The sequence below is a fragment of the Polypterus senegalus genome, chromosome 11 (genome assembly GCF_016835505.1).
Source record: "Polypterus senegalus isolate Bchr_013 chromosome 11, ASM1683550v1, whole genome shotgun sequence".
In the NCBI taxonomy this organism is placed as follows: Eukaryota; Metazoa; Chordata; class Cladistia; order Polypteriformes; family Polypteridae; genus Polypterus; species Polypterus senegalus.
In genome coordinates, this window is record NC_053164.1 from 11754404 (window position 1) to 11781819 (window position 27416).

The window sequence follows — 27416 nt, forward strand, 5'->3', positions numbered from 1 at the left end:
TCAAGTCAAGCCACAGAACATGAAGTACTTGAATGAACGCTGTACCCCATGGGTTCAGGGACACGCTGCTCTTACCTTTGTCCTGCCGTTGATGACGCGTCCCTCCATCTGCCCGTTCATGGAGCTATACATGATAACCTCATCAATCCGCGTCATGAGAGTGTGGATGTTCTCACAGCCCGGCTCTCCCCCTTCCACCCATGCGATCTGATCGCCTCTGATGCTGCGGGACGGGATGGTGCGCTGGCTCACAAGCTGTCCATCGCGGAACTTGCCGCTCTGATTGAGGGTCTCCACTTCAGAGAGGACCCGTTCCCCCAGTTCAGCCCCCAGGAATCCGTCTTTCACGCAGATACCATAGAACTTCATGCAGGGGGCGATATACTCAAGAGCCATGCGCTCCAGGGAGACCCGGGCCGCCACGGTGCCCACTGATCTCTGGACATTCTGCTCCGAGGAGGTTTCGGTGGTTCTTGGGTTGGCTGCATTATGGGTGCTGCGGCCATTGGGTCCGTTTCGTTCACCACTCTCTGTGCGGCGCCTCTTCCCTTCAGCTGCACCTGGGTGCACAAATCCCTCTGTTTCTCCGTTCTCTGGTGCCGTTCGCCGGCGTTTCAAAAGCAGCTCTAAGTCAGTGGGTTCACACCACTTGCTGGCATCACCATCGGACTGCTCGCCATGCCGGTAGTTGTCGGCGTTGTTCACAGAACCATTCACAACCAGCAATCCCGGCTCGGCTTTTGGCCGCAGAGCCAACTTCTGCGAGCGGAGAGTGACCAGCAACTGGGCCGATGATGGTGCAAGTTTGGTAGCGCCCACAGACGGGGTACTGTACTCCTCAACGCCAATCCTGGGGTCGGTCCGAGGGGACTCTTTTAGTGGCATCCTGCCAGGCTGTGCCTGGCCCTGTGGCTGCTGCAGGTCCGGCTCCTTCTTCAAAACATCTCCATCCTGTTGAATCTCCATGTCGGCATTTCGATGTTGTTCAGCGGTGATGCAGGGGGCTCACGTCCTCTGCCCATTATGCACACAGGCCTCTATGGAGTTAACAGGATGACAAGTCATTAGATTCCTGGAGCCAGAGGATTGGCGTTGATGGGCGTCACGCTAAACAGAATTCCCCTGACCACATCTCTTCTCAGCAGCTTTCTGGACCCCCTTATGGTGGTGAATGTTGAGCACTTTGCCACTCTGCAAGAAAACAAAATAAAGGTGACTCGACAACATGGACTGTGCATCTGTAAAGCAATCATGTTATACAGCATCATCACGTAGTATTTTTGAAAACCAACAAGAGCATAAAATGGCAGACCCAGAAGCACTCAAATTGAAAGACTAATGGAAATGTAATTAAGTTACAGTGGATAATACAGTACCTGTGACCAAAGTTCCCTCTAAGGAGTAGCATATAGTGAGCAAAAAACATTGTTATGAGCGACATTTTGTTTAAGCCAAAAATTTATGAGCACCAAATTTCCGCGATAAGTACGAGCGACACCGTCGGAATGAGCGAACGTGCGGGAAGTTTGAGCGACGCTCTGAATTCGTGTAAGCGATCGCTCACACACTCAGCTTAGAGAGAACACTGCCTGTGACTCACAGCTCCAGGAAACTGGGTTCAAATCGCAGCCTGGTCACTAACTGTATAAAGTTTACACATTCTCAGTTCATCAAGTGGGTTCTTCTTTGGTTTACTCCCACATCGTAACAACATTGTAGAGATTAGCTTGGCAAGCAAATTGATTACTCCCATCCCTATCTTCAGCTGTTTGTCACAGAATATCCCGCTCTGATTGAAGGTCTCCACTTCACAGAGGACCTGTTCCCCGAGTTCAGACCCCAGGAACCGGTAGTGTCTGTCCATTGTCTCTGCTCTCGGTAAAACTTTTCTGATCCAACAATGTAAACACTAGAGTTGGATCTATGCTAAAATTTTGACTTTGGTACCGATACCAGCTTTCACGACATTTTAGTAATAGTACCAAAACGAATCCAAAATAAATAATGGATATCTTCTTCTCCCCACTGCACAGCGCACCCTATGGTCCTTGGTTCTGCTAGTCCGTACAGAAGCATGCAACTCTGAAGCACTTACTGTAGCTTGGCCAGGCTCATCTGACCCTCATGATTGATTAATCGAGCTTACAGATATTTATTTGTATTAAAACGCTGGACTTCCAGTTTGGTTTTCAAAAGGGGGGTGGGAGGGGTACAGAGTGTGAAGTGACAGTATCGAATGTATCATAATGCTGGTATAGTACCATTTTAAAATTTGGGTAGCTATGTACTTTTTTTTTTTAGTATCGGTATATGATGCAACACTAGTACACACTCTTACACAAGGCATACGAACAATGTGACCACCCATATGGATCCTCTTTTCGCTAAGAAAAAATTATCAAGAATATCTGAGCCACCTCTGGAAATTCCCAACCTTCCAAAAATTCAACTGAAGTCTGTTCATCACCACCAGCTTAGTGAAAACCTTGGCACACTGGGGAAATTTCTAACGACTGGAAGCTAGGAAATACTGTCCCTTTATATAAAAAGGAGAGAGGGAAGGAGTTAAAATTTTTCACCTTAAACAAAGAAGACTAAAAGGAGGCCTGAACGGAGTGCTTCAAATTATGGACTGGATGGAGACGGTGACTTTATAAAATGAGTTCAGCAAGAACACGGGGGACACAGGTGGAAACTTGTTAAGGGGAAATTTCGCACAAACGTTAGGAAGTTTTTCTTCGCACATGGAATAAGCGACCAAGTAGTGTTGTAGACAGCTGGGCTTTACGGACTTTTAAATCTCAACTTGATACCAACACTGTCACACATGTGCACTCGGGAGACAAGTTCTGGGCTCGTCAAAAGGTAATTCCACTCCGAGTCAGGGGTTGGTGCTGTCAACTTAATGCCTCTTCTCCTCCTCCCTTTGCAGATCTGATGACGGAAAGACAGGAAACCAATGACGGCAGCGCAGGACCGAGTTGGAGGTCTGTGGCGTCTCCTATAAAGACACTGTTTAATAAACATCTTGGGGTAGCCGTTTGATGTGAACAGATGAAAAAGATAAGGTCTTTCATTCTTTTTTGTGTCCATTGTGTTACAATGGGTGTTAAACCTTTTGAACAAAGTCCTAACACAACTCCATTTATGTGATCAAAGGTGGCGGCTGGAAAAGCGGCATGTTTTTCAGCATAACAAACACTTCTAACTAAACTACTGTGGTTATCTCTTTCAATCGAAATGTCAAGGAAATTGGAGAAATTTGGGTTTGGCCCGAACATTTGTGTATGAATCAAACTACTGTATACAAATCCAGAAGCTTCAGTTTGCATTAACAACAATAATTCAGATTACTTTACTAGAACGTGGTACCAGACAAGAATGTCCCTTGTCACAACTGCTTTTTGAAATCACCATTAAGCCACTGGCAGTTCACTTCTTGGTGTCATTTTTGATTCCTCCCTCTCTTATGCTGCCCACATAAATCATATTAAGAAACTTTCTTACTTTCACCTCTGTAACGTATCCCGTGTTCGCTCCTTCCTCTCCTTTTCTAACGCTGAGAAACTTGTCCCTGCTTTTATCACGTCTCGCATTGATTATTGTAATTCAATACTGACAGGTGTCCCTTCTAATCTTATATCACAGCTCCAGCTTATTCAAAACGCGGCTGCAAGAGTCCTTACTCGAACCAGCAGCAGCGAGCACATCACACCATCCTGCTCCATCTTCACTGGCTCCCTGTGTCTTACAGAATCGAATATAAAATCCTACTAATAACCTACAAAGCCTTAAATAACCTCGCGCCAAACTACACCAGTGACCTTCTCATCACTATGTGCCTGTCTGCCCACTAAGGTCCTCTGATCTTGTTGTGCCCCACACTAATCTACACTCCATGGGTGACCGCAGGGCCTTCAGCTGTATGGCGCCCAGATTCTGGAATGACCTACCGAAATGAATCAGATCAGCAGACTCCATGAATTCTTTTAAAAAACAACTCAAAACTCATCTGTTCAGGAAGGCTTTTAGCTCTACGTGACTTTATTACTCTTCTCTTAGTTTACCTCCATGTCAAGACGTTCATGTAACCTGAATGTGTGTGTGTGTGAGAGACCATCAATTCTGTTGTCTGTTAGGCTTTCTCTGAATTTACTGTCTTAATCGTCTTTATTTGGTTTGTACAATGCTATACGCTGTATACCCTGCCGTTCTTTCTTATATTCTGTAAGTGCCTTGAGCATTGGAAAGACGCTATATAAATAAAATGTATTATTACTGTCGAAATGCTTATGAGGTAAGGGGGATTATCAGAGAAGGACTTAAACAGAAAATGTCTTTATACGTAGATGATATGGTACTGTATATATCAGACCACAAAATACTGTGCCTGCAGTCCTAACAGCACTGACAGAATTTCAAAAGATTTCTGGTCTCAGAATTAATTTGAATTCTTAAGCCCATAATATTAGATTGGACACCTTCCCTTTTATAATTGCAGATCAGTTTAAATACCTCGGGGTAAACATCACAAGTAAACATAAAGCTCTTAATCAACAAAATTTTGCCATCTGTATGGAAAAAATTAAGCAAGACGCATAGATGGCCAACCCTTCATCTCAACTCTAGCTGGAAGAATTAATGTTGTTAAGATGAATATCCTTCCTAAGCTTCTATTTTTATTTCAAAACATTCTATTATACATCAATAAATATTTTTTTAAGACATCAGATTCAACCATAACCTCATTTATTAGGAATTCAAAACATCCACGTATCCAAAGGGCGACCCTACAAAGACCTAAGGCAGAAGGTGGCATGGCTCTACCTAACTTTCAATTTTATTACTGGGCAGCAAACATACAAACTATAAAAACCTGGACACAAATAGATGAACATACACAGGCCTGGTTCACAATAGAAATAAAATCCAGCAGTACTTCTTTATATTTCCGGCTTTGTGTCCCAATGAATACAAGTTATCACAAATACACTACCAACCCAATTGTGCTTCACTCAATCAGAATATGGAGCCAACGTAGAAAGCATTTTAAGATGGAGAAGCTTCTATCTGTGGCACATCTGCACGAGAACCACCTTTTTCAACCTTCACAAACATATGTAGTTTTTAACATCTGGGATTAAATCACTTGGAGATCTGTACATAGACAACGTCTTTGCATCCTACGAACAATTACACTCCAAATGTAACTTTTTAACTTCCCAGCAACACATTTCTTTCACTACCTTCAAATTAGACACTTTATTAAACAGAACCTGCCCAATTTCCCTGACCTCCCACCTCCATCTACAGTGGTGAGAAAAACTATTTGCCCCCTTCCTGATTTCTTATTCTTTTGCTTGTTTGTCACACAAAATGTTTCTGATCATGAAACACATTTAACCATTAGTCAAATATAACACAAGTAAACACAAAATGCTGTTTTTAAATGATGGTTTTTATTATTTAGGGAGAAAAAAAAATCCAAACCTACATGGTCCTGTGTGAAAAAGTAATTGCCCCCTGAACCTAATAACTGCAATCAAACGTTTGCGATAACTTGCAATGAGTCTTTTACAGCGCTCTGGAGGAATTTTGTCCCACTCATCTTTGCAGAATTGTTGTAATTCAGCTTTATTTGAGGGTTTTCTAGCATGAACCGCCTTTTTAAGGTCATGCCATAGCATCTCAATTGGATTCAGGTCAGGACTTTGACTAGGCCACTCCAAAGTCTTCATTTTGTTTTTCTTCAGCCATTCAGAGGTGGATTTGCTGGTGTGTTTTGGGTCATTGTCCTGTTGCAGCACCCAAGATCGCTTCAGCTTGAGTTGACGAACAGATGGCCGGACATTCTCCTTCAGGATTTTTTGGTAGACAGTAGAATTCATGGTTCCATCTATCACAGCAACCCTTCCAGGTCCTGAAGCAGCAAAACAACCCCAGACCATCACACTACCACCACCATATTTTACTGTTGGTATGATGTTCTTTTTCTGAAATGTTGTTCCTTTTATGCCAGATGTAACGGGACATTTGCCTTCCAAAAAGTTCAACTTTTGTCTCATGAGTCCACAAGGTATTTTCCCAAAAGTCTTGGCAATCATTGAGATGTTTCTTAGCAAAATTGAGACGAGCCCTAATGTTCTTTTGCTTAACAGTGGTTTGCGTCTTGGAAATCTGCCATGCAGGCCGTTTTTGCCCAGTCTCTTTCTTATGGTGGAGTCGTGAACACTGACCTTAATTGAGGCAAGTGAGGCCTGCAGTTCTTTAGACGTTGTCCTGGGGTCTTTTGTGACCTCTCGGATGAGTCGTCTCTGCGCTCTTGGGGCAATTTTGGTCGGCCGGCCACTCTTGGGAAGGTTCACCACTGTTCCATGTTTTTGCCATTTGTGGATAATGGCTCTCACTGTGGTTCGCTGGAGTCCCAAAGCTTTAGAAATGGCTTTATAACCTTTACCAGACTGATAGATCTCAATTACTTCTGTTCTCATTTGTTCCTGAATTTCTTTGGATCTTGGCATGATGTCTAGCTTTTGAGGTGCTTTTGGTCTACTTCTCTGTGTCAGGCAGCTCCTATTTAAGGGATTTCTTGATTGAAACAGGTGTGGCAGTAATCAGGCCTGGGGGTGGCTACGGAAATTGAACTCAGGTGTGATACACCACAGTTAGGTGATTTTTTAACAAGGGGGCAATTACTTTTTCACACAGGGCCATGTAGGTTTGGATATTTTTCTCCCTAAATAATAAAACCATCATTTAAAAACTGCATTTTGTGTTTACTTGTGTTATATTTGACTAATGGTTAAATGTGTTTGATGATCAGAAACATTTTGTGTGACAAACATGCAAAAGAATAAGAAATCAGGAAGGGGGCAAATAGTTTTTCACACCACTGTATGCTGGAAAAAATATTACTCAGTCTCAAGGACTCAGACAGCATTTCCGTAACATATTAAACCATTTTACAGTCCCTCCCTTTCAAAGATCCAAGAGCACAGTGGGAAAAGGATCTCTCACTCAACATCTCAGAAAAGGAGCGGAAGGTAGCAATGCACAGAATTCACTCGAGCTCCAAATGTTCAAAGCATACAATTATTCAACTCAGAATTATATATTGAGCACATCTGTCTCGCTTAAAATTGTCCAAAATGTTTCCAGGGTGAGATCCAACCTGCAAACGTTGTAATCGAGCTCCAGCCTCACTGGGTCACATGTTTTGGGCCTGCACCAAATTAACATCATGCTGGACCAAAAATCTTTAAGTGCCTTTCAGACAGCCTTGGGGTCACAATCCCTCCTAATCCACTAACAGCTGTGTTTGGTGGTCTCACAGAGGGGCTTAAAGTGGAGAGGGACAAACAAGCTGTAATGGCCTTTACTACACTACTGGCATGTAGACTTGTCTTGCTTAACTGGAAGAATCCTAACTCTCCTCTTTTAAGTCAGTAGGTAACTGATGTTTTATATTATTTGAAACTGGAAAAAAACAAATTCTCAATTAGAGGATCTCTGTAGAAATTTTTCAAAACTTGGCAGGATCTGATCAATAACATTTTAGAATAAGCTTTTAAAGCACTGAGGTAGCAGATTTTCTCCCCATTTCTTTTTCTTCATGTATCTTTATTCACTTCTTAATTCATCCATTTACTTATTTTTACTACCTTTAAGTTTTACTCTTCTGGCCATTGTCTATTTCTCAGGGGTGGGGGTTGATTGGCTTTCAATCCTATTTTTTTAAAAAACTGATCTATTTGTGTGGAATGTTGTGTGATTACAATAAAATAAAAAAATATCAAAAAAAAAAAGGTTAAGAAAATTGATATGCCCATTTATTTCTTTTTCCATTGTGAATTGGATCATGGGGAATACTGAGTTGATGTGGTTGTAGAATTCATTCAGCTGGTTACTTCTTAATATGGCGAACATGCCGTCAATGTAGAGTATCCAAAGTTTACATTGCCACACACGTGCGCAATGGAGGCAGCTAAAGGGCTTGAGAGGGCAGTTCCGAGTCATACCAGGATGTGGCAGAGGGCACGGACTCTTTTTCTCCCTTGCCTGCAGACCGTTCACAGGAAATTTGGCCTGGCCCTAATGACATCACTTCTGGTTCTGGACCCTTGGATGATGTCACTTCCGGCGAAGAACCCTTGACTGAAGAGACTTCTTGTTCCGGCCCTTTTGATGATGTCACGTCCGGGTCCGAACCTATGGAAGAGGACCCTTCCGCTTCCACCCTCGATGACTTTTCTGGCCTTTAAGGACACCATATTTGACTAAGCAAACCAGTTCTGTTTTGGACTCCATTTTGAGCACATCAGTGCTAGTAATTAACCCATTTTCAGCCAGGGAATATTACACAGGTGGCTGCCCCAAACCTTTTTATGACTCTTGCGTCTTTTTTTTGTGACACGAGGACTTTATAACTTGTATATTTGCCGCCCAGTAATAAAACTGAGAGTTAGGTAGTGCCATGCCACCTTCTGACTTAGGTCTTTACAGAGTTATCTTTTGAATGCATGAATGTCTCAAATGTCGTATAAATGAGGGTATAATTGAGTCTAATTTCTTGAAGAATGTATTTAATGCCCCCGTGTCTGCATGGGTTTCCTCCCACAGTCCAAAGACATGCAGGTTAAGTGTATTGGTGATCCTAAATTGTCCCTAGTGTGTGTGTGTGTGTGTGTGTGTGTGTGTGTGTGTGTGCCTTGCGGTAGGCTGGCGCCCTGCCCGAGGTTTGTTTCCTGCCTTGTGCCCTGTGTTGGCTGGGATTAGCTCCAGCAGACCCCCGTGACTCTGCAGTTAGGATACAGTTGGTTGGATAATGGATGGATGGATGTATTTAATGTTGTTTACAAACCCGTGGAATTGCATTCAATTATCATTATTACTTTTAAATATGTTACTGAGTTATTTACCGTATATACTCGCTTATAAGTCGGATCTTGAAACCCAAAAAATCAATCATAAAATCAGACCCCGACTTATATGCCCGACACTTCTTTTACATCTTCTTGCTTCCTCCAATCTCGTACCAGTTTCTCACAAAAATTGAATTTTGTTGCAGCAGCAGTTACCAATTTCTTCTACTACTTTTCTTCTGATTGAACGCTCCATCGTAGATAAGGGATGCTCTTACGATAAAGGTGTATGAGGGTGTGAGATACAAAAAAACACAAAACAGTGCAAACATCGCTTCGGAATAGTTTGGGTATTACTGTGTGGTCACGTAGGCACAACACATAGGAAAAAAAAAAGGCCGCGTGCCCCGTGGTTACTCTCTCAGGTGGGCATTAGCATATCGTAATCTCTTGGACCAATAGTGTGAGTTTTTCACATTCAACTTATACAACTGACATTATAAAATAACAGAAATTATATAGTAAAATCAAGCCCTGACTTATCCATGGGATAACTTAAATGCAAATATATAAGGTAATAAAAAAAAACGTAATAACTGAAACTTGGATGAACTAAATACAAAATTTCGTATCAGTTAACTTAGTCGCCAAACACACATGAATGTCACACCATTCTCCGACTTATCTGAATTTGATGACTCACGTCAGGTTTATTGTGATACCATCATGTTTTTTTTATAGGTGTCCACATTTTCCTTGTGTGCCACTCTGATGCAGGACTCCGCTGGATGCCACGTTACATGAAATCAGCAGCATGATGCCCTATAAGCAGGTGCTGGGTGGCACAGATCACTTTTTAAATCTTCGGTGAGTGCTTTTACTTTTGTTCTTTCTGGATTCATGACGAGGTCATCAAAATGCTTTGATTTTGTTTTATCCTGCTGGGTGTTGTTACTCGATGCTTTAACTCCCACTTGTTTTTGAGAATAAAGATTTTGTCTCTAGGTCAAGTCAAGTCAACTTGGGGAGCACGCACTTGTACAGTGTGTTGCTGCACCCACTACATGATGAAACAACGCGGGATCCCGGTTTGCAACCCTCAGGCAGACACGCGGTCCAGTCCCACCCTCCAGAAATGACCCTCTATCTGCCGCAGCCAGGCGTTACGTGGGCAACCCCTTGGCCTGGTGCAGCCACTCGGTCTCCAACAATGAGGATCTTCTGAGCCGGATCACCCTCGGGGAAATGCGCCACATGGCTGTAGTGCCGTAACTGACGCTCCCTCACAATGCAGTTAATGTGCCTCACTCGGGACTCCAACACAAAGTCAAACCAATGGTACCCAAGGATTTTCCGGAGAGACACAGTGCCAAAGGAGTCCAGTCTTCATCTCAGGTCACAGGATAGCGTCCATGTCTCGCAACCATATAACAAGACAGGACGCACCAGGACTCTAAAGACTTGGACCTTCGTCCTTTTGCAGAGATATCATGAGTGCCACACACCCCTTTCCAGTGACCTCATGACCCCCATACTCTCCCAATCCATCTACTACTACAGGAAGAGTCACCAGAGCCATGAATGTCACTGCCGAGGTAAGAAAACCTCTCGACAAGGTTGACACTCTCTACGCAGACAGACACACTGCTGATGGCCGTGCCCAAGAGGTCATTAAAGGCCTGGCTCTTTGGTTTTTATCAGGACACTCAGAAACCCAGACACTCAGACTTCTCACTCAGTTTCTTAAACACCCCAATCAGAGCCTCCATTGACTCCGCAAAGATCACAGAATCATTAGCAAAGTCAAGATCAGTGAATCTTTCTTCACCAACTGATGCCCCACAGCCGCCGGACCCCACGACCCTGACCAACACCCAGTCGATACAAGCATTGAACTGAGTAGGAGCAAAAACACACCTGACGAACCCCATCATGAACTGCGAAAAACACGAGGTTCTGCCTCCACTCTGCACAGCACTCACAGTACCAGTGTACAGGCCGGCCATGATATCCAGCAACCTCAAGGGGATCCCGCAAACCCTCAGGATGTCCCACAGGGCCACAGCTCGATCAACTGAGTCAAACGCTTTACGAAAATCGACAAATCTCTTGGTCTTTTTATCTAATTTGCACTTGTGCCTTGGCAGAACAGTAAGGGCAAATATATCCTTATAATTTTTATATTACCAAACTTTATAAGCCTTCAACTTGTTCCATTTACTGTAGTATAAGACTACTGTCAGTATTAGAAGATTCTTTGTAGGTGCTTTCTCGTAAATCGATAAAAACGCCTACTCTGACCGTCCTGTTTTTCTGTCTGGCACCCAGCGGACCGATTTTGATGACAAGGTTTTTCTTCAAAGAAATTTGTCCAGATAGTTCTGTTTCCCCTGAGACATCTCAAACACACTCAAGTGCATTGTACACATTATCGAAATTTCAAAACCTCCCTTTGGCAAATTGTTTAAACTTGTCTATCAAGAAATGTTCTGTGCAACTTCATTTGCAAATTACTTTACAGTTTCATATTTACTTGGAAGGCTGTCTCTTCAAGAAGGACTGATACTTCAGTACTGAGTCGACGGCAAAATTCCAAACATGTAACAACAGTACAAGCTGTTGGAAACCAATGGGAATACCGAGTGAAAGTCAGTACTGCAATAACGAGGGACTGTAAGCCGATAAATTACTTCGGAGGGCACAATAATACAGCAGGGGAAGTAAGTATTGAACATGTCAATGTTCTCCTCAGTAAATCTATTTAAAATAGAGCTATTGACATGAAATTGACACCACAACAACATTTATTTATATAGCACATTTCATATAAAAATGTAGCTCAAAGTGCTTTACATAGTGAAGAATAGAAAAATAAAAGACACAGTAAGAAAATAAAATAAGTCAACATTAATTAACATAGAATAAGAGTAAGGTCCAATGGCCAGGGTTGACAGAAAAAGCAAAAAAAAACTCCAGACGGCTGGAGAAAAATATAAAATCTGCAGGGATTCCAGACCATGAGACCAGCCAGTCCCCTCTGGGCAAATGTCAGATGTCAGTAACAACCCAAGAAATCCACACATACAAGGAAATCAAAACAAATAAATCCATACATTAGTTATGTGGAATGACACAGGGAATAAGTATTGAACACCTGAAGGAAATGGAGGTGCAAAAAGGCCCGGAGAAACAAGAAAGCAGCTGACATCTGTGAGTATTGAGAAAGCAATCCTGACAGCCCCCCATCAGTGCAGATGAATATCAGCTGGTTGAGTCCCAGTTGATGGCCTATAAAAGGTCTCTCATTCCCAAGGTGTCACACAAGAAGCATCTCATGATGGGTAAATGCACAGAGCTCTCTCAAGACCCTCACAACCTTATTGTTGGCATTGGTGACTGACGTACTGTTATACTACATGTTTCTTTATGTCACTGTATCTGGACAGTACTGTTATGAGTTTTATTCACATGTGCATGTTAACTGTGGCACACAGGGGCTCAGCAGTTAGAATTGCTAGCCAAGCATTGGATTCGATAGCCAAAGACAACTGGAGGCTTGTATAGTCAGCTTAAACACAGAATAGTATTTCTGTCCTCTGTCAGCACAAAATCTTCTTTCCTTATTGGGAGAATGAGAATCGGCATGTAAGCACTATGATATTTCTGTATTTTGTGGAAGAGGAATTCAGCCCTTGTTTGGAGACAGAAAGGACCAGCAAGTTGAAGAAGAACCGTATAAAAGGTCTGGACAGTGGCCAGACCCTTTGAGGCTGCGTCGACACAAAGAGTTGTCGAAAAACCTCCCAGCGTGGGGACGGAGAAAATGGCTGACTGTGTTGATCCAGATTTCCCACCTGGATAAAGTCTGTCCATATGCCTCCTCATCTGTAACCGCGTAAAACGTTAGTAAATGTAAGCTAAAAGATATTTTGTCTCATGTGATTCTTGTACCGCCGTAATCACTATGGGAGGGATATGGCCTTTTCTGGTATATTATGATATTGTTTAATTATTTAATATGCCACAATTTTAAAAGAACACATTTCCAAGAGAGCTAATGCCTCTGCAGGAAACACGTACTTCTAAACTTCTGAATGTTTCAGTGAGCACCTTTGGGGTTATAATCCAGAAGTGGAAAGAACATCATGTCACCATAAAGTCAAAAGCAGAGTTGTCCATGAGCCAAGGACCACTCGCCGAGAGCTTCAGAAAGACCAGCAGGTCCAGTTATTTCAAAGAAAACAAGAAGTAATGCGCTTGACTGCAATGGCCTCCTCTGTGTATACAGTTATTACTGTCCAGCACAGTACTGTATGTTGCATTATTACCCATTTTTTTGTGTAATTCAAATGAAAATTGGAGTAAAATAAAAATATTTTTGCCACTACTTATATTTAATCCATCCATCCATCCATTTTCTAACCCGCTGAATCCGAATACAGGGTCATGGGGGTCTGCTGGAGCCAATCCCAGCCAACACAGGGCACAAGGCAGGAACCAATCCTGGGCAGGGTGCCAACCCACCGCAGTATATTTAATCAAACTCATTTATTTTCAGAAACTTTTAGTAAATTAATAAATTAAGTTTACTCAATAGTGCATTATATTAACACTTTGAGGGCTTAATATTTTTTCCCAAAAGCTCGATGCACTGGTTTCACCCGTAAAATCAACATAAAGCGTGTGCTGTGGCTGTTGTTGGCATCTGTTCAACATCTCTGGCAGCAGTGGCTGCGTAGGGGTGGCTTGATGGCCAGCAGGAATGCACAGCAGGCTGGCTACCTCTCAGTCTTTGCACAGCAGGTGGGCAATGGTGGCAGTCGTAGTGTGACGCAATATGATTTGTACCTCTCATCATCATAAGGGCTGGTCCTCCTAGGTGAACGCTGCTGTAGGCGTATCAGCTACACAAACGTGTTCAGCACCACAATCAGCTGGGGACCAATAGGCTGATGCTGGTACCTCACTTTTGTTTACAACATCCATCTCCAGATCACTTGCATCAAACTCAGAGCCTGGAAAGTCATAGTGCGATTCAATGACAATCTGTAAAACGTCCATGGAGTATTTTCTCTGCACATTTGCTTTAGTTTCCCCAGATGTTCATGCCATTTTAGAGGCTGTCAGCTTTTCGCTACTCATGCACGCGCAAGGAATCAAGGTCAAATCAACAAAGCTATGTAACTTTCCTTCAAGCAAAGAGAGTCAAACTAAAAAGTAAGGCCAAGTTTTGTCGCAGTTTACAGCCGATTACCATCCTCTACCCCTGAATTTCGACAAAAGTCGACATCAGCCCTGAAAGAGTTAAATCTACTCAAAAATATTGTTTGTAATTAGTTGCCTTTTTTTTTTTTTTTTTTTAAGTACCTTTAACACATTATTTTTTACACTGTACTTATTCCCTGTCATTCCACTTTATTACACATGACTTCAATGACTGACTAACTTATTCGCTTTGATTTCTTTGTATGTGTGGATTACTTGCAGATTACATCTGGTAAAAATTTCATGTCAATAGTCTCATTAGAAATATATGTACTGAGAAAAACATATAACTATATATTTTGTTTTCCCTTGTGGTGAGAAAGTGAATAAATTCTGAGGATTGTCCACTGTAGAACATACTATGTAGAGTTGTCTCTGTGAAAAGCATGGATTTTCAAAATGGTTGCCTGTAACTTGTACTGATTGCCCTTGAGCCTTATTAATTGACATAGCAAAAGCCAAATGAACAGGAAATTGGAGCAGTTTGAAATCAAGGGGTAAATCATTTGGAATCAGCAGTATTGTTGGTATGAAAACATCTTTACGTCTTGTACAACGTGTCATGATAGTTGTTTCAATAATATTTGGATAGACAGTCTTGACACCAAGGCGAGTGGTATTACACAGTAAGGAGTGTCTGTGTTGAGCCATGTTGCTATCTAACGGACGTTGGTGATGGTAATAACAGAGAGAAGTGACATACAACCGCTGCTGCATGTGTGGAAAATGGCAGGGGAAGGATGTTGTCTTTTTAAGGCGAGTCTCTGTTCAAACCTGCTGCCATATAACGGATGTTGGCGAATGAACTACAGCACTATCAGTGTGTGAGCCGGTCACGCGCACTGGGTCGTTCACGTTTTATATCTATACGGCAGTCCCGCTTCACCGGATCAAAGCAGTTGGCCTTCTCATACTTGGACATTTCCGCCATCTCTTGGCAATTTAAAGAAACATGGGTAAAGAGAGACGCACAGGGACCAAACGTGCCGCTAGATGGTGCCGCCATGAAGTTTTGTTGCAACGTGCGGCCATCTTGTCGATGATAAGTACGGGGACGTGTGCCAAAATTGAAAAGGTGCCCTGCCCTTCACCATGAACATTTTTCCCAACCAAACATATCCCATGACCTTCTCCCGGTCACAAAGGAGCCCCATCCCCAGTTTGGTGCCGATCGGACACCCGGTGCAGATTTGTATGGCGGACAAACAAACAAACATACATACATACACACATTGACTCTGCTTTTATATTATATATATATATATATATATATATATATATATATATATATATATATATATATATATATATATATATATATATATATATATATATATATATATATAGACTAGCAAAATACCGTGCTTCAGTGGAGAAGTAGTGTTTTAAAGAAGTTATGAAAAAGAAAAGGAAACATTTTAAAAATAACGTAACATGATTGTCAATGTAATTGTTCTGTGACTGTTATGAGTGTTGCTGTCATCAGGGATTTGATTATCATTATTTCTTTCAATCAGGTTCGTATTTGGAGGATGTGTTGTGTTCAAGTTACATTCTGTGTTTGTTAATCGTTATAAAGATAACAGGTTTCATTCATCGAAGTGTTCACTACCCAAATCTGTACTCGTGAATCTAAGATGTTTAACAGGCATTCCCGGTATTAAGTTGTGGATTTGCCTGCGAATATTTAGCGGCAGCGTGTCTATGAACGTAATTTAAACTTAAGCTTTACGCCTTGCTTTCCTATTGATATGTCTACAAAGGCTTGTTCAGATTCAGAGGGTTGTTCCTTTCCTACTGCATCAATAAACAGCTCGTCTTCCTCTTTATCTGAGACATCACACACTGCATGCACGAGTTTACCTTTGCCAGTCCTGCAAACTTTAGTGAAGTGGTTCAATTTACCACATTTTTTACACTGTCTTCCTTTAGCTGGACATTGACTTTTTCCACCGTGTGCATTGTTTCCTCAGTAGCTGCACTTATGAATATGCTTGTATGCGTCACACGCTTCATATTCTTTTGCTGCCTTCTCAATTGTGTAATGCGTTTTTTGTTCAGCGTTCTTTGGAGCTTTTGCTTGTTGTCTGCGTACTGCGTTCACAAGTCAGTTCACGTGAGCCACTCGGAGTACATGCATCGAAGGAAGGGAATCAAGAGACCGGAGCGACGGACAGCCTTATATGGGCAGGCAGTCAATTATGTGGGAGGCGAGCTAATAGAGGACGCAACTCGGCCTCACACGGCAACCGAGCTGCAGGCTATGGCTGTATATATGTACGTAAGTAGGATTCAGTTATGACCTTTACGTGTAGAATTTCAAAATGAAACCTGACTAACTTTTGTAAGTAAGCTGTAAGGAATGAGCCTGCCAAATTTCAGCCTTCTACCTACACGGGAAGATGGAGAATTAGTGATGAGTGAGTGAGTGAGTGATGAGTGAGTGAGTGAGTGAGTGAGTGAGTGAGTGAGTGAGTGAGTGAGTGAGTGAGTGAGTGAGTGAATCAGTCAGTCAGTCAGTCAGTCAGTCAGTCAGTCAGTGAGGGCTTTGCCTTTTACTAGTATAAACTAGCAAAATACCCGCACTTCGCAGCGGAGAAGTAGTGTGTTAAAGAAGTAATGAAAAGAAAAGGAAACATTTTAAAAACAACATAACCTGATTGTCAATGTAATTGTTTTGTGACTGTTATGAGTGTTGCTGTCATCAAGTATTTGATTATCATTATTTGTTTCAATCAGGTTCGTATTTGGAGGATATGTTGTGTTCAAGTTACATTCCGTGTTTGTCTAGTCTATCCCTGACCATCTCATCTTCGTTGTCAACCGTTGTAAAGATAACAGGTTTCATTCATCGAAGTGTTCACTACCCAAATCGCTACTCGTGAATCTAAGATGTTTAACAGGCATTCCCGGTATTAAGTTGTGGATTTGCCTGCGAATATTTGGCGGCACCGTGTCTATGAACATAATTTAAAGTTAAGCTTTACTCCTTGCTTTCTTACTGATATGTCTACAAAGGCTTGTTCAGATTCAGAGGGTTGTTCCTTTCCTACTGCATCAATAAACAGCTTGTCTTCCTCTTTATCTGAGACATCACACACTGCATGCACGAGTTTACCTTTCCCAGTCCTGCAAACTTTAGCGAAGTGGTTCAATTTACCACATTTTTTACACTGTCTTTCTTTACCTGGACATTGACTTTTTCCACCGTGTGCTTTGTTTCCTCAGTAGCTTCACTTATAAATATGCTTGTATGCGTCACTCGCTTCATATTCTATTGCTGCTGTCTCAATTGTGTAATGCGTTTTTTGTTCAGCCCTCTTTGGAGCTCTTACTTTTTTTTGCATGTGTACTGCGTTCACAGTCAGTTCACGTGAGCCGCTCAGAGTACATGCATCAAAGGTTTGCTGTCTCGTGCGATCTTGCGATGTCCACGGCTTTATTTAATGTTAGCTAAGACCCGGCACTTAAAAGTTTCTCTCGCACTTTCGCTGAGTTTGTGCCAAACACTAGTCTATCCCTGACTATCTCATCTTAGTTTGCATAAGCACAGTCCTTCACCCGTGAATATTTAGCGGCAGCGTGTCTATTGGATTGCCGTTGACAGACGGCCTTATATGGGCAGGCAGTCAATTACATGGTAGGCGTGACGATGAGGGATGCAACTCCACCTCACACGGTGACCGAGCAGCAGGCTATGGCCGTATATATGTACGTAACTAGGTTCCACTTATGACCGTTACGTGTAGAATTTCGAAATGAAACCTGCCTAACTTTTGTAAGTAAGCTGTAAGGAATGAGCCTGCCAAATTTCAGCGTTCTACCTACACGGGAAGTTGGAGAATTAGTGATGAGTGAGTGAGTGAGTGAGTGAGTGAGTGAGTGAGTGAGTGAGTGAGTGAGTGAGTGAGTGAGTCAGTCAGTCAGTCAGTCAGTCAGTCAGTCAGTCAGTCAGTCAGCATTTTATTAGTATAGATTTGATAACATTAATGTTTAGGTTGAGATTTACAAAAAATATTTTAACTGCTGCTATGTAAAGGGAATACTGCTGTTAAAAAGCACCTTATTTGTTTAAAGTGTTTGCAAACCAAATACACGCACTACACTACTTTTGAGTTCATTAATGAATTTTGCAAATAACAATTTGATTAATTAAAATTTTTAATCGCTGCCCAGTGCTCATTATACATTGTCTCTTCTTTTTCAAAACCCAAACCTTACTTTTCTTATGCACATCTTTCATTTTTTATTTTCCATCCTAACCACAGGCTGAATGCGCCATTTGTCTAGAGTGGTAATCACTGCGTTTTCAATCAGTAAGTCATCAAATCTTCTTCTTTCCGCTACTCCCGTCAGGGGTTGCCACCAGTGATATTTCAGTTCTGACATTAATTGTAGTTTTAGTTTCATTTTATTAAATTAACTTTTATTTTTATTTCGTTCCAGTTTCAGTGGAGTCAACTATTTTCATTCTTATTTAGTTCTGCGTTTAAAATTGTAGACTTTATTTTATTTACTTCTGGCCTTTTTACATACTATTAGTACAATTTTATTTATTCTGTTGCCAGACCACAAACGGCAGCCTACACATATTTCAATGCAAGTTATGTTTCATTCAACAAAATACACTCACAGTTCATAATGACGTTAAACACAGATGGACTATCAACGATCAAACAGACTAAGTGGCCTAATGAGTGTAGTCGGCAGGATCAAATGTTTTAACCCAAGAAACCAGTCTGTGCAAGCACATTGCTGTTAAGCTTTAAACCAAGAGTTCCCAAAGTGGTTGATATTGGCCCCCTGGGGTTGATTTGAACTTTCTAGGGCTCGATAGCTTCAATAAAAAAATTTGGGGGTCGACGACAACAAAAATAGACCCCCTTACTACTGCCATTTGTTTGTTACTTTAAAATATCTATGATTCCAATAGGTACTGTAACGCATGTGCGAGTAGGAGATCGCGGACGGATCTTAAAACACGTCGAAGGATGTTCGCCGGGGGAATGGCGGGGTACTAACCTTATTTCTTTGTTTTCCAGACCCAAAGACGCTCCGCCATAAAGACCTTGCCCGCAGTACGGCTACTTCCGCCCTCCCTCCGCCATCTTCGATGACATCATTGCTCCCATCATCCATCACACTCCTTCCCAGCATTCCTGCACTTCCGGCTTCTCCCATATAAAAATGGCCGAATTGTATATTGTTTATGTTTGACTGTATGTTTTTTTTCTTGAATTCTGGAGTGTCGACAATATAAGGGGCTGGAAAACCCCAAACCTTTTTGTTGCCTCTTGCTGAATCTTTTACAGTACCTAATTAAAACACATTACATACCAAACTTGCGAACGAAAAGGTAAAATGTATCATTAAAAGAGTCACACGTAAGAATGCATGAAAATACATGTAGCACAAATATGTCTGTGCATTGTCTTATCGAACATCAAAGCAAGTGCGGACATGAAAAACCGTTGCATGTCCGCACTTGCGCACGGTGGGACGAGACGACGAATATTCGATATTAGCAGAATCTATCAGTCTTGTACGGTCATGCTTTCATAAATTGGTTTGTTTGATGTGACATGTACTTATTTGTGATTTAGACTTTAAATATAATTATTTATTGAGCAGCAGTACTACGAAAAAGAAAATCAGAGGACAGTTTATTCAAGTTTGAACAAAAATCTTCTGTTTCAAGTAAGTAGATACTTTATTGTTTTTTTTTTTATCACAGGTGCTGTCGAAACTGTTTGTTAATAAAAGTTTTTCTTTCTTCAGATAATAACATGACTGAACCAAAAAAGAAATGCAGACAATACAGCTTGGACTATTTGTACTTATTTTGAATTTACATATTTATTTCATAATTGTCACAAATGTAAAAAAAAACTCTGCTCGTATTTTTTTGCTTTAATTTTCGTTAGTGCAGGTTTCGATATTAAATGTTACACAAGATAATGTCATATTCCGTAGTCCTTTTATCTTTTTCAATCATTAATTACAAGTGATTAAAATGAAAAAGTTTGATATCTAGTGAAATATTTAATATCGAGTACTATACAAATTTATTAATTTGAGTAAGTAAAGTAAATGACTAGGGGGACGACGGTTTTAAAAGTTTTTGGTAAAGGGGTCTGCGGCCAAAAAAAGTTTGGCAACTCTTGTTTTAAATGAACACACATTTCGAGAGATTTGCTCATGTTGCCACACAGTGAAAATATTCGTTCGATGAACGCCTGTGACGCAGGCACACAGACGAGGTCCTCAGCCACTGGCGCCAGCAGACTGTATGGTGACGATTTCTGCTGCCAGTACTGAAGTGCAGTCCTGGTGGCAGAGAACAACTTGACTTCCACCAAGTACTGATCCAGCTGGTCCTGCTCTTCTCTTCTCCAGCGTGTCCTAGCACTGCTTAGTGCACCTACAGTGGTCAGTGGGAGCCTACTGGACCACCTTGATCTAAAGATGTCCTACAACTCTGCACTTCGACTGAAACACAAATGAAGTGGGTCACACTCCTGCTGCTGCAATACCAAGACGTCCACATTTCATTGTTGTATTTAGAGAGAAATCAAGCGGCTGACGTTCACGTGTTGTGCGTAATGTGCCTCGGGTGATTTCTTTTTTTGTCCATTTATCCCATACTCAAGTTAGTGATGAAGACCATTACTGACAGAGGATGAAAATAACCCAAGGTTAGAATGGAAAATAAAAACGAAAGATTCACATGAGAAAAGTAAATTGTGCTTGTTGAGAAAGAAGAGACCATGTAAAGCACCTTGGGCATGGGAAAGGCACTATATAAATAAACTTACAGGCTCCTATCAATCATGGAGAATCCACTGCATCCACTGAACAGGATCATCTCCAGACAGAGGAGCAGCTTCAGAGACAGACTGCTGTCAACGTCCTGCTGCACTGACAGACTGAGGAGACCCCACACTATGCGACTCTTCAATTCCACCCTTTAAATGTTAACATTATACAAAGTTATTGTCTGTTATACCTTCATTGTTATCACTCTTTAATTTAATATTGTTCTTTATCAGTATGCTGCTGCTGGAGTATGGGAATTTTCCCTTGGGAATAACAAAGTATCTATCTATCTATCTATTACTAGGGGGCTCTGCCCCTTGCTCGCTTCACTCACCAAACCCAAGGGGTGGGCACTGGGTGCCCATTATATTGTGGCTGAGCCCCTCGAAGGGCGGTGTGGAGCCCCTCCATTAGAGAAAGTGATTGTATTTAATGAGATGGTATACAGAAGAGTATGGGGAGTGCAGGAGGAAGATGGTTTGGCCCTTAGTTATTATAGATAGAAAATCAGCTACTTGAGTATTTCACTACAACTCCCTGTTTTAAATACCAATGCATAATAAAATGTATGCAAAAAAAGCAAAATGTCATAAAAAGTAAACAAAAAATTCAATTACCGTATATACTTGAGTTTAAGTTCTCCCGCGGATAAGTCGGGGCTTGATTTTATCGTATAATTTCCGGTATTTTATAATGTCGGCTGTATAAGTCGAATGCGGAAAACTCACGTTATTGGTCTATGTGATTACGATATGCTAACGCCCACCTGAGAAAGTAACCACGGGGCACACGGCCTTTATTTTCTATGTACTGTGCCTACGTGACCACACGGTAATACCCGAACTATCCCAAAGCAACGTTTGCACTGTTTAGTGTTTTTCGTATCTCACATCCTCATACACCTTTATCGTAAGAGCATCCCTTATCTACGATGGAGCGTTCGATCAGAAGAAAATATGAAGCTGGTTTTAAATTAAACGTCATTGAAGGGTCGAAAGAAATTGGTAACCGCGCTGCTGCAACAAAATTCAATGTGTCTGAGAAACTGGTGTGAGACTGGAGGAGGCAAGAAGATGTAAGTGTCGCATTTTTGAATGGCGTATAAGTCGGGGTCTGATTTTATGGGTTTCAAGAGCCAACCTATACGTGAGTATATACGGTACATTAACGCCTTGTCAAAAACGATATTATGAATAACGTTATCCTCTAACTTGCATTTCCTAAACGTTACTTTTCTGTATTTCTGTTCACATATTGTGCAGGATATTTTTCTGTTTCTTGTTTATTGGACGGTTCTCTTTGTTCTTCATTTTTATTACATGCAGCTCTGTCTTATTCGTTTGTTTTTTTCCGACGTTCATTATCAGCTCTTGCCACTGTTTTTCTATCGTGATCTAAATTGGACGTTCTTGAATAGATGGTTTGCATCTCTGCCTCGCCATTATAAGCGACTCTGTTGAAGGGCCAGTAAGCGGCACCGAGAGTGGCACGGGGTGGGCTGGAGAGAGGATGTGCCCAGTGGGAGGAATGATTGGATGAGCGGTGTGGAGGGGCGTGGTCAAGACTGAATAATGTCAACACGACGGAAAACTTTTTCAATATAATAGAGAAAGATTATTATTATCAGGATATGGGAAAAAACTTTTTTTTTTTTTTAAATCACATTGCATTAAGCTGCTCTGAACATTAAACCCAAGATGATTTTTTCACATTTGTCAGGTCAAACCCTGAGGCAGATTCTTGTGTGTTTATCACCTTCTGAAAAGCCCCGTGTAGCTCTCTAAAGATGGAAACCACGTCGACAGGCTGCATCAGTTAGAAGAAGGCCTTCTGAAAGCCAAAGATGCAAAAAGATTTTTTTACCCTTTTTTTTTTTATAAATTTTATTGTAATCATTCCATACAGATAGATGATTTTTTACAAATAAAAATAGGATGAAAACAACTTAACCTCCACCCCTAAGAAAGAGAGCATGGACAACGGTGTAAATCTTAATGCTTGTAAACATACCTAAATTGATGAGTTTAAAAGGCCAATGAGATGAATGGAGAAGAAATGTGGAAATAATTGCTTCCTCTGTGCTTTAAGAGCTAATTCTAAAATATTATCGATTAGCAAAATACCCGCGCTTCAGAGCAGAGAAGTAGTGTGTCTGAGACATCACACACTGCATGCACGGGTTTACCTTTCCCAGTCCTGCAAAGTCAGTTCACGTGAGCCACTCAGAGTAAATGCACCGAAGGTTCTCAGCTGTGCTTGTGCTATCTCATGTGATCTTGAGATGTCCACGGCTTTATTTGATGTTAGCTCAGACCCGGCACTTAAAAGATTCTGTCAAACTTTCACTGAGTTTGTGCTAAACACTATTCTATCCCTGACCATCTCATCTTAGTTTGCATAAGCGCAGTCCTGCACCAGCAATTTTAACTCCGTTACAAAGTGATCAAAAGTCTCGTTTATACCCTGCGTCTTCTCATTAAATTTGTATCTCGTGAATATCGTATTCGCCTTAGGCATGACAAATGCCAGCAGCAGCGTGTCTATGGATTTAATTTAAAGTTAAGCTTTACACCCTGCTTTCTTATTCGTTTGCATAAGCACAGTCCTTCACCAGCAATTTTAACTCCGTTACAGCAATTTTAACTCTGTTACAAAGTGATCAGAAGTCTCGTTTATACCCTGCGTCCTGTCATTAAACTTGTATTTCACGAATATCATATTCGTCTTAGGCATGACAAAGGCCAGTGGCAGCCTGTCTATGAACTTAATTTAAACTTACGGTTTACACTGAGCTTTGTTTCCGCAGTAGCTGCACTTATGAATATGCTTGTATGCGTCACTCGCTTCATATTCTTTTGCTGCCTTCTCAATTGTAAGCACAGTCCTTCACCAGTGAATATTTCGCAGGAAGCGTGTCTATTGGATAGCTGCTGACGGAAGGCCTTATATGGGCAGGCACAACTCCGCCTCACACGGCGACCGAGCTGCAGGCTATAGCTGTTTATATGGATGTAACTAGGTTCCACTTATGACCGTTACGCGTAGAATTTCGAAATAAAACCTGCCCAACTTTTGTAAGTAAGCTGTAAGGAATGAGCCTGCCAAATTTCAGCCTTCCACCTACACGGGAAGTTGGAGAATTAGTGAGTGAGTGAGTGAATGAGTGAGTGAGTGAGTCAGTCAGACAGTCAGACAGTCAGGGCTTTGCCTTTTATTAGTATAGATTAGATCCTGCCAGGTTTTGAAAAAATTCTGTACAGATCCTCTAAGTGAGTATTTGATTTTTTCCAATTTCAAATAGTATATAACATCGGTTACCCACTGACTTAACAGAGAAGATTTTGGATTTTTCTAGTTTAGCAAAATAAGTCTGCGTGCCAAAAGTGTAGTGAATGCAATCACAGTTTGTTTGTCCTTCTCCACTTTAAGCCCCTCTGTGAGCCCACCAAACACAGCTGTTAATGGGTTAGGAGGGATTGTGAGTCCAAGGCTGTCTGAAAGGTAATTAAAGATTTTGGTCCAGAATGATGTTAATTTGGTGCAGGCCCAGAACATGTGACCCAGTGAGGCTGGAGCTCAATTGCAGCCTTCGCAGGTTGAATCATGCCCTGGAAACATTTTGGAGAGTTTTAGACGAGACAGATGTGCTCGATATACAATTTTGAGTTGAATAATTGTATGCTTTGCGCATATGGAGCTCGAGTGAATTCTCTGCATTGCTACTTTCCACTCCTTTTCTGATATATTAATTGAGAGATCTTTATCCCAGTGTCCTCTTGGATCTCTGAAAGGGAGGGACTGTGAAATAATTTTATATATTGCAGAGATGGTGTCTGAGTTCTTGAAATTGAGCAATATTGTTTCCAGCATGGGCGAGGGTGCAAGATGAGGAAAATCAGGCAGGTTCTGTTTAACAAAGTTCCTAATTTGAAGATAGTGAAAGAAATGTGTAGCTGTAAAGTCAAATTTGGAATGTAATTGTTCATAAGATGCAAAGATGTTGTCTATATAAAGATCTCTAAGCAATCTAATCCCAAATCTTTTAAAGATAAACTGCATATGTTTGTAAAGGTTGAAAGAGGTGGTTCTCATGCAGAGGTGCCACAGATAAAAGCTTCTCCGTCTTAAAATGCTTTCTACATTGGTTCCATATTCTGAGTGAGTGAAGCACAACTGGGTTATTAGTATATTGCCAATAATGTGTGTTTATTGGGGCACAAAGCAGGGAATATAAAGAAGTACTGCAGGATTTTACTTCTATTGTGGACCAGGCCTGCGTATGTTCATCTATTTGTGTCCAGGTTTATATAGCTTGTATGTTTGCTGCCTAGTAATAAAACTGGAAGTTAGGTAAAGCCATGCTGCCTTCTGCCTTTGGTCTTTGTAGGGTCGCTCTTTGGATACGTGGATGTTTTGAGTTCCAAATAAATGAGGTTATTGTTGAATCTAATTACTTAAAGAATGATTTATCGATGTACTGTATATTGGAATGTTTTGAAATAAAAAAAAGGAGCTTAGGAAGGATATTCATCTTCACAGTGTTAATTCTTCCAGCTAGAGTGAGTTGAAGGGTTGAAGGGTTTTCCTATTTTTGAGGGTCTGCTCTTACCAAGTGGTGTCCTCAAGTGGTGATTTTGTTGAGTACTGCACCTATAAAAGGTACCAGAATGCAAAATGTGAGCCTGCTATGTGGTTTAGATTTTGTGAAACTAATTTATAAATTAAAGCCGTGTCAAAGTTGACACCCCTCTGCCCCTCACAAAACTGGCTGTGTCTTGGAAATTATTGACCAGACCTCCAAATCATTTTACAGGGGGTCTCCTGGATGACATGGGTACAACTGGGATTTTTATTTTTTTGTCACAATTTTTTGAGACCAAAAAAAAAAAAAAATCAGTGTATTGGACATGGAATGATCCGATTGGTTTTCCAAATGTTCTGTACTCCTGGAACGCAGTCGGCTCAGGCGTGACGTCAGGGAATTACAACGGAACGCCGCACTTTCCTAGATGGTCTCCCATCCATGCACTGGTATGAGCGAATGAGAGTTTTCAGTTTTTGGATTTTTAATAAATCTGCAAACATTTCAGAAAACATATTTTCACTTTATCATTAGGGGGTGTTGAGTGTAGACTGATGGGCAAAAGTGTCATATTTAGCCATTTAAAATGAAGTCTACAGCACAATCGAGTATGCAGAAAGTGATGAGTTCTGCTTTAGAAAAAGTCCAAAACTCAACCGCCATTCAAATCAAAAGTAAGAAAAGGTACAAATTGAAACAAAATGAGAACAGATAAAAGTGATAATTAAAACCTTTTTTAAAATGAATTTAAAAGTATAATACATAAAGTGTAGAAAGTGAAGGGGCCTGAAGAGTTTCATAATCTGCTGTACGTTTAATGTATGGCTCAAAATGTTTCAGAAAAAGTTCAAAGGTAAAACCCCAGCTGAAATATTTCATTAAAAAAAAAATAAATAAATGTTCAAACTGAAACAAGAACAGATAAAAGTGTAAGAAAAATCTTTTTCTAAAATGAATTTAAAAGTACAATACATAAAGTGTAGAAAGTGAAGGGGCCTGAATACTTTCACAATCCGCCGTGCGTTTAATGTATGGCTCAAAGTGCTTTAAGACAAAGTTCAAAAGTAAAACCCAACTGAAATATTTCATTAAAAAATAAATGTTCAAATTGAAACAAGAAAAAAAAAAAACAGATAAAATTGCTAAGTAAACTCTTTCTTTTTTAACAAAAATGAATTTAAAAGTACAATTTATAGAAGTGTAAAAAATGAATCCTTTTGGAATCCACTCGATGTTTAATGTATAGTTCAAAGTGCTTTAGAAAAAGTTCAAAAAATAAAACCCAATTCGAAATATTTCACAAAAATATTTAATAAAAATAGTAACTGTCTAAATTGAAACAGTGAATATGTTATTTCAAATATATATAAAAGTACTACTAATGCTCATAAATGATATAAAGTGTGCAGAACATGAAAGGTTCCGAGTTTTTTTTTTTTTATTCAACTATGTGGAAGGTGCGCTATAAAGATGTTTGCTTTATTATTATTATTATTATTATTATTTTCTTTTATTAAATATACAGTAGCAACCCCCCTGCTTACACACTGCACCAGTACATGGCGGGGCACTCTCTCTCTCTCACACACTCACACGCTGTCATTTTAAAGCCACCATAAAAGCCTGAAGCCTTTAATTGCTAAACATTTAGTCTTCAGAATGGGTTTGGAACTCCACGCCGCGGTTTAAGACGATAGATTTAGGTCTTGGGAGCCATCACACCACCAAACCCCCCAACCCCACCACCGGGCCGTGCGTGCCAGCTCGACGTGACGGGACTGGCGTCCCTTCTAGGGTTGGTTCCTCCTTATAATGGAGTAAATCATAAGCGCCTTGTGCACGGGAAAGGCGCTAAATAAAATCTGTCAAAACTTTACTGTCCATTTTAGTTC

General features: G+C 40.9%; 1 protein-coding gene across 1 annotated transcript in view; it reads right to left on the minus strand.

The window, feature by feature from the left end:
• Nucleotides 1–27416, minus strand: part of egln2 (egl-9 family hypoxia-inducible factor 2) — a 122860-nt gene that overhangs the window by 93886 nt on the left and 1558 nt on the right. Inside the window, exon 2 of the mRNA XM_039768052.1 lies at nt 76–1191. Coding sequence (XP_039623986.1) covers nt 76–966 — 891 coding nt within the window. The 5' untranslated portion in view covers nt 967–1191. The remainder of the gene's footprint in view (nt 1–75; nt 1192–27416) is intronic.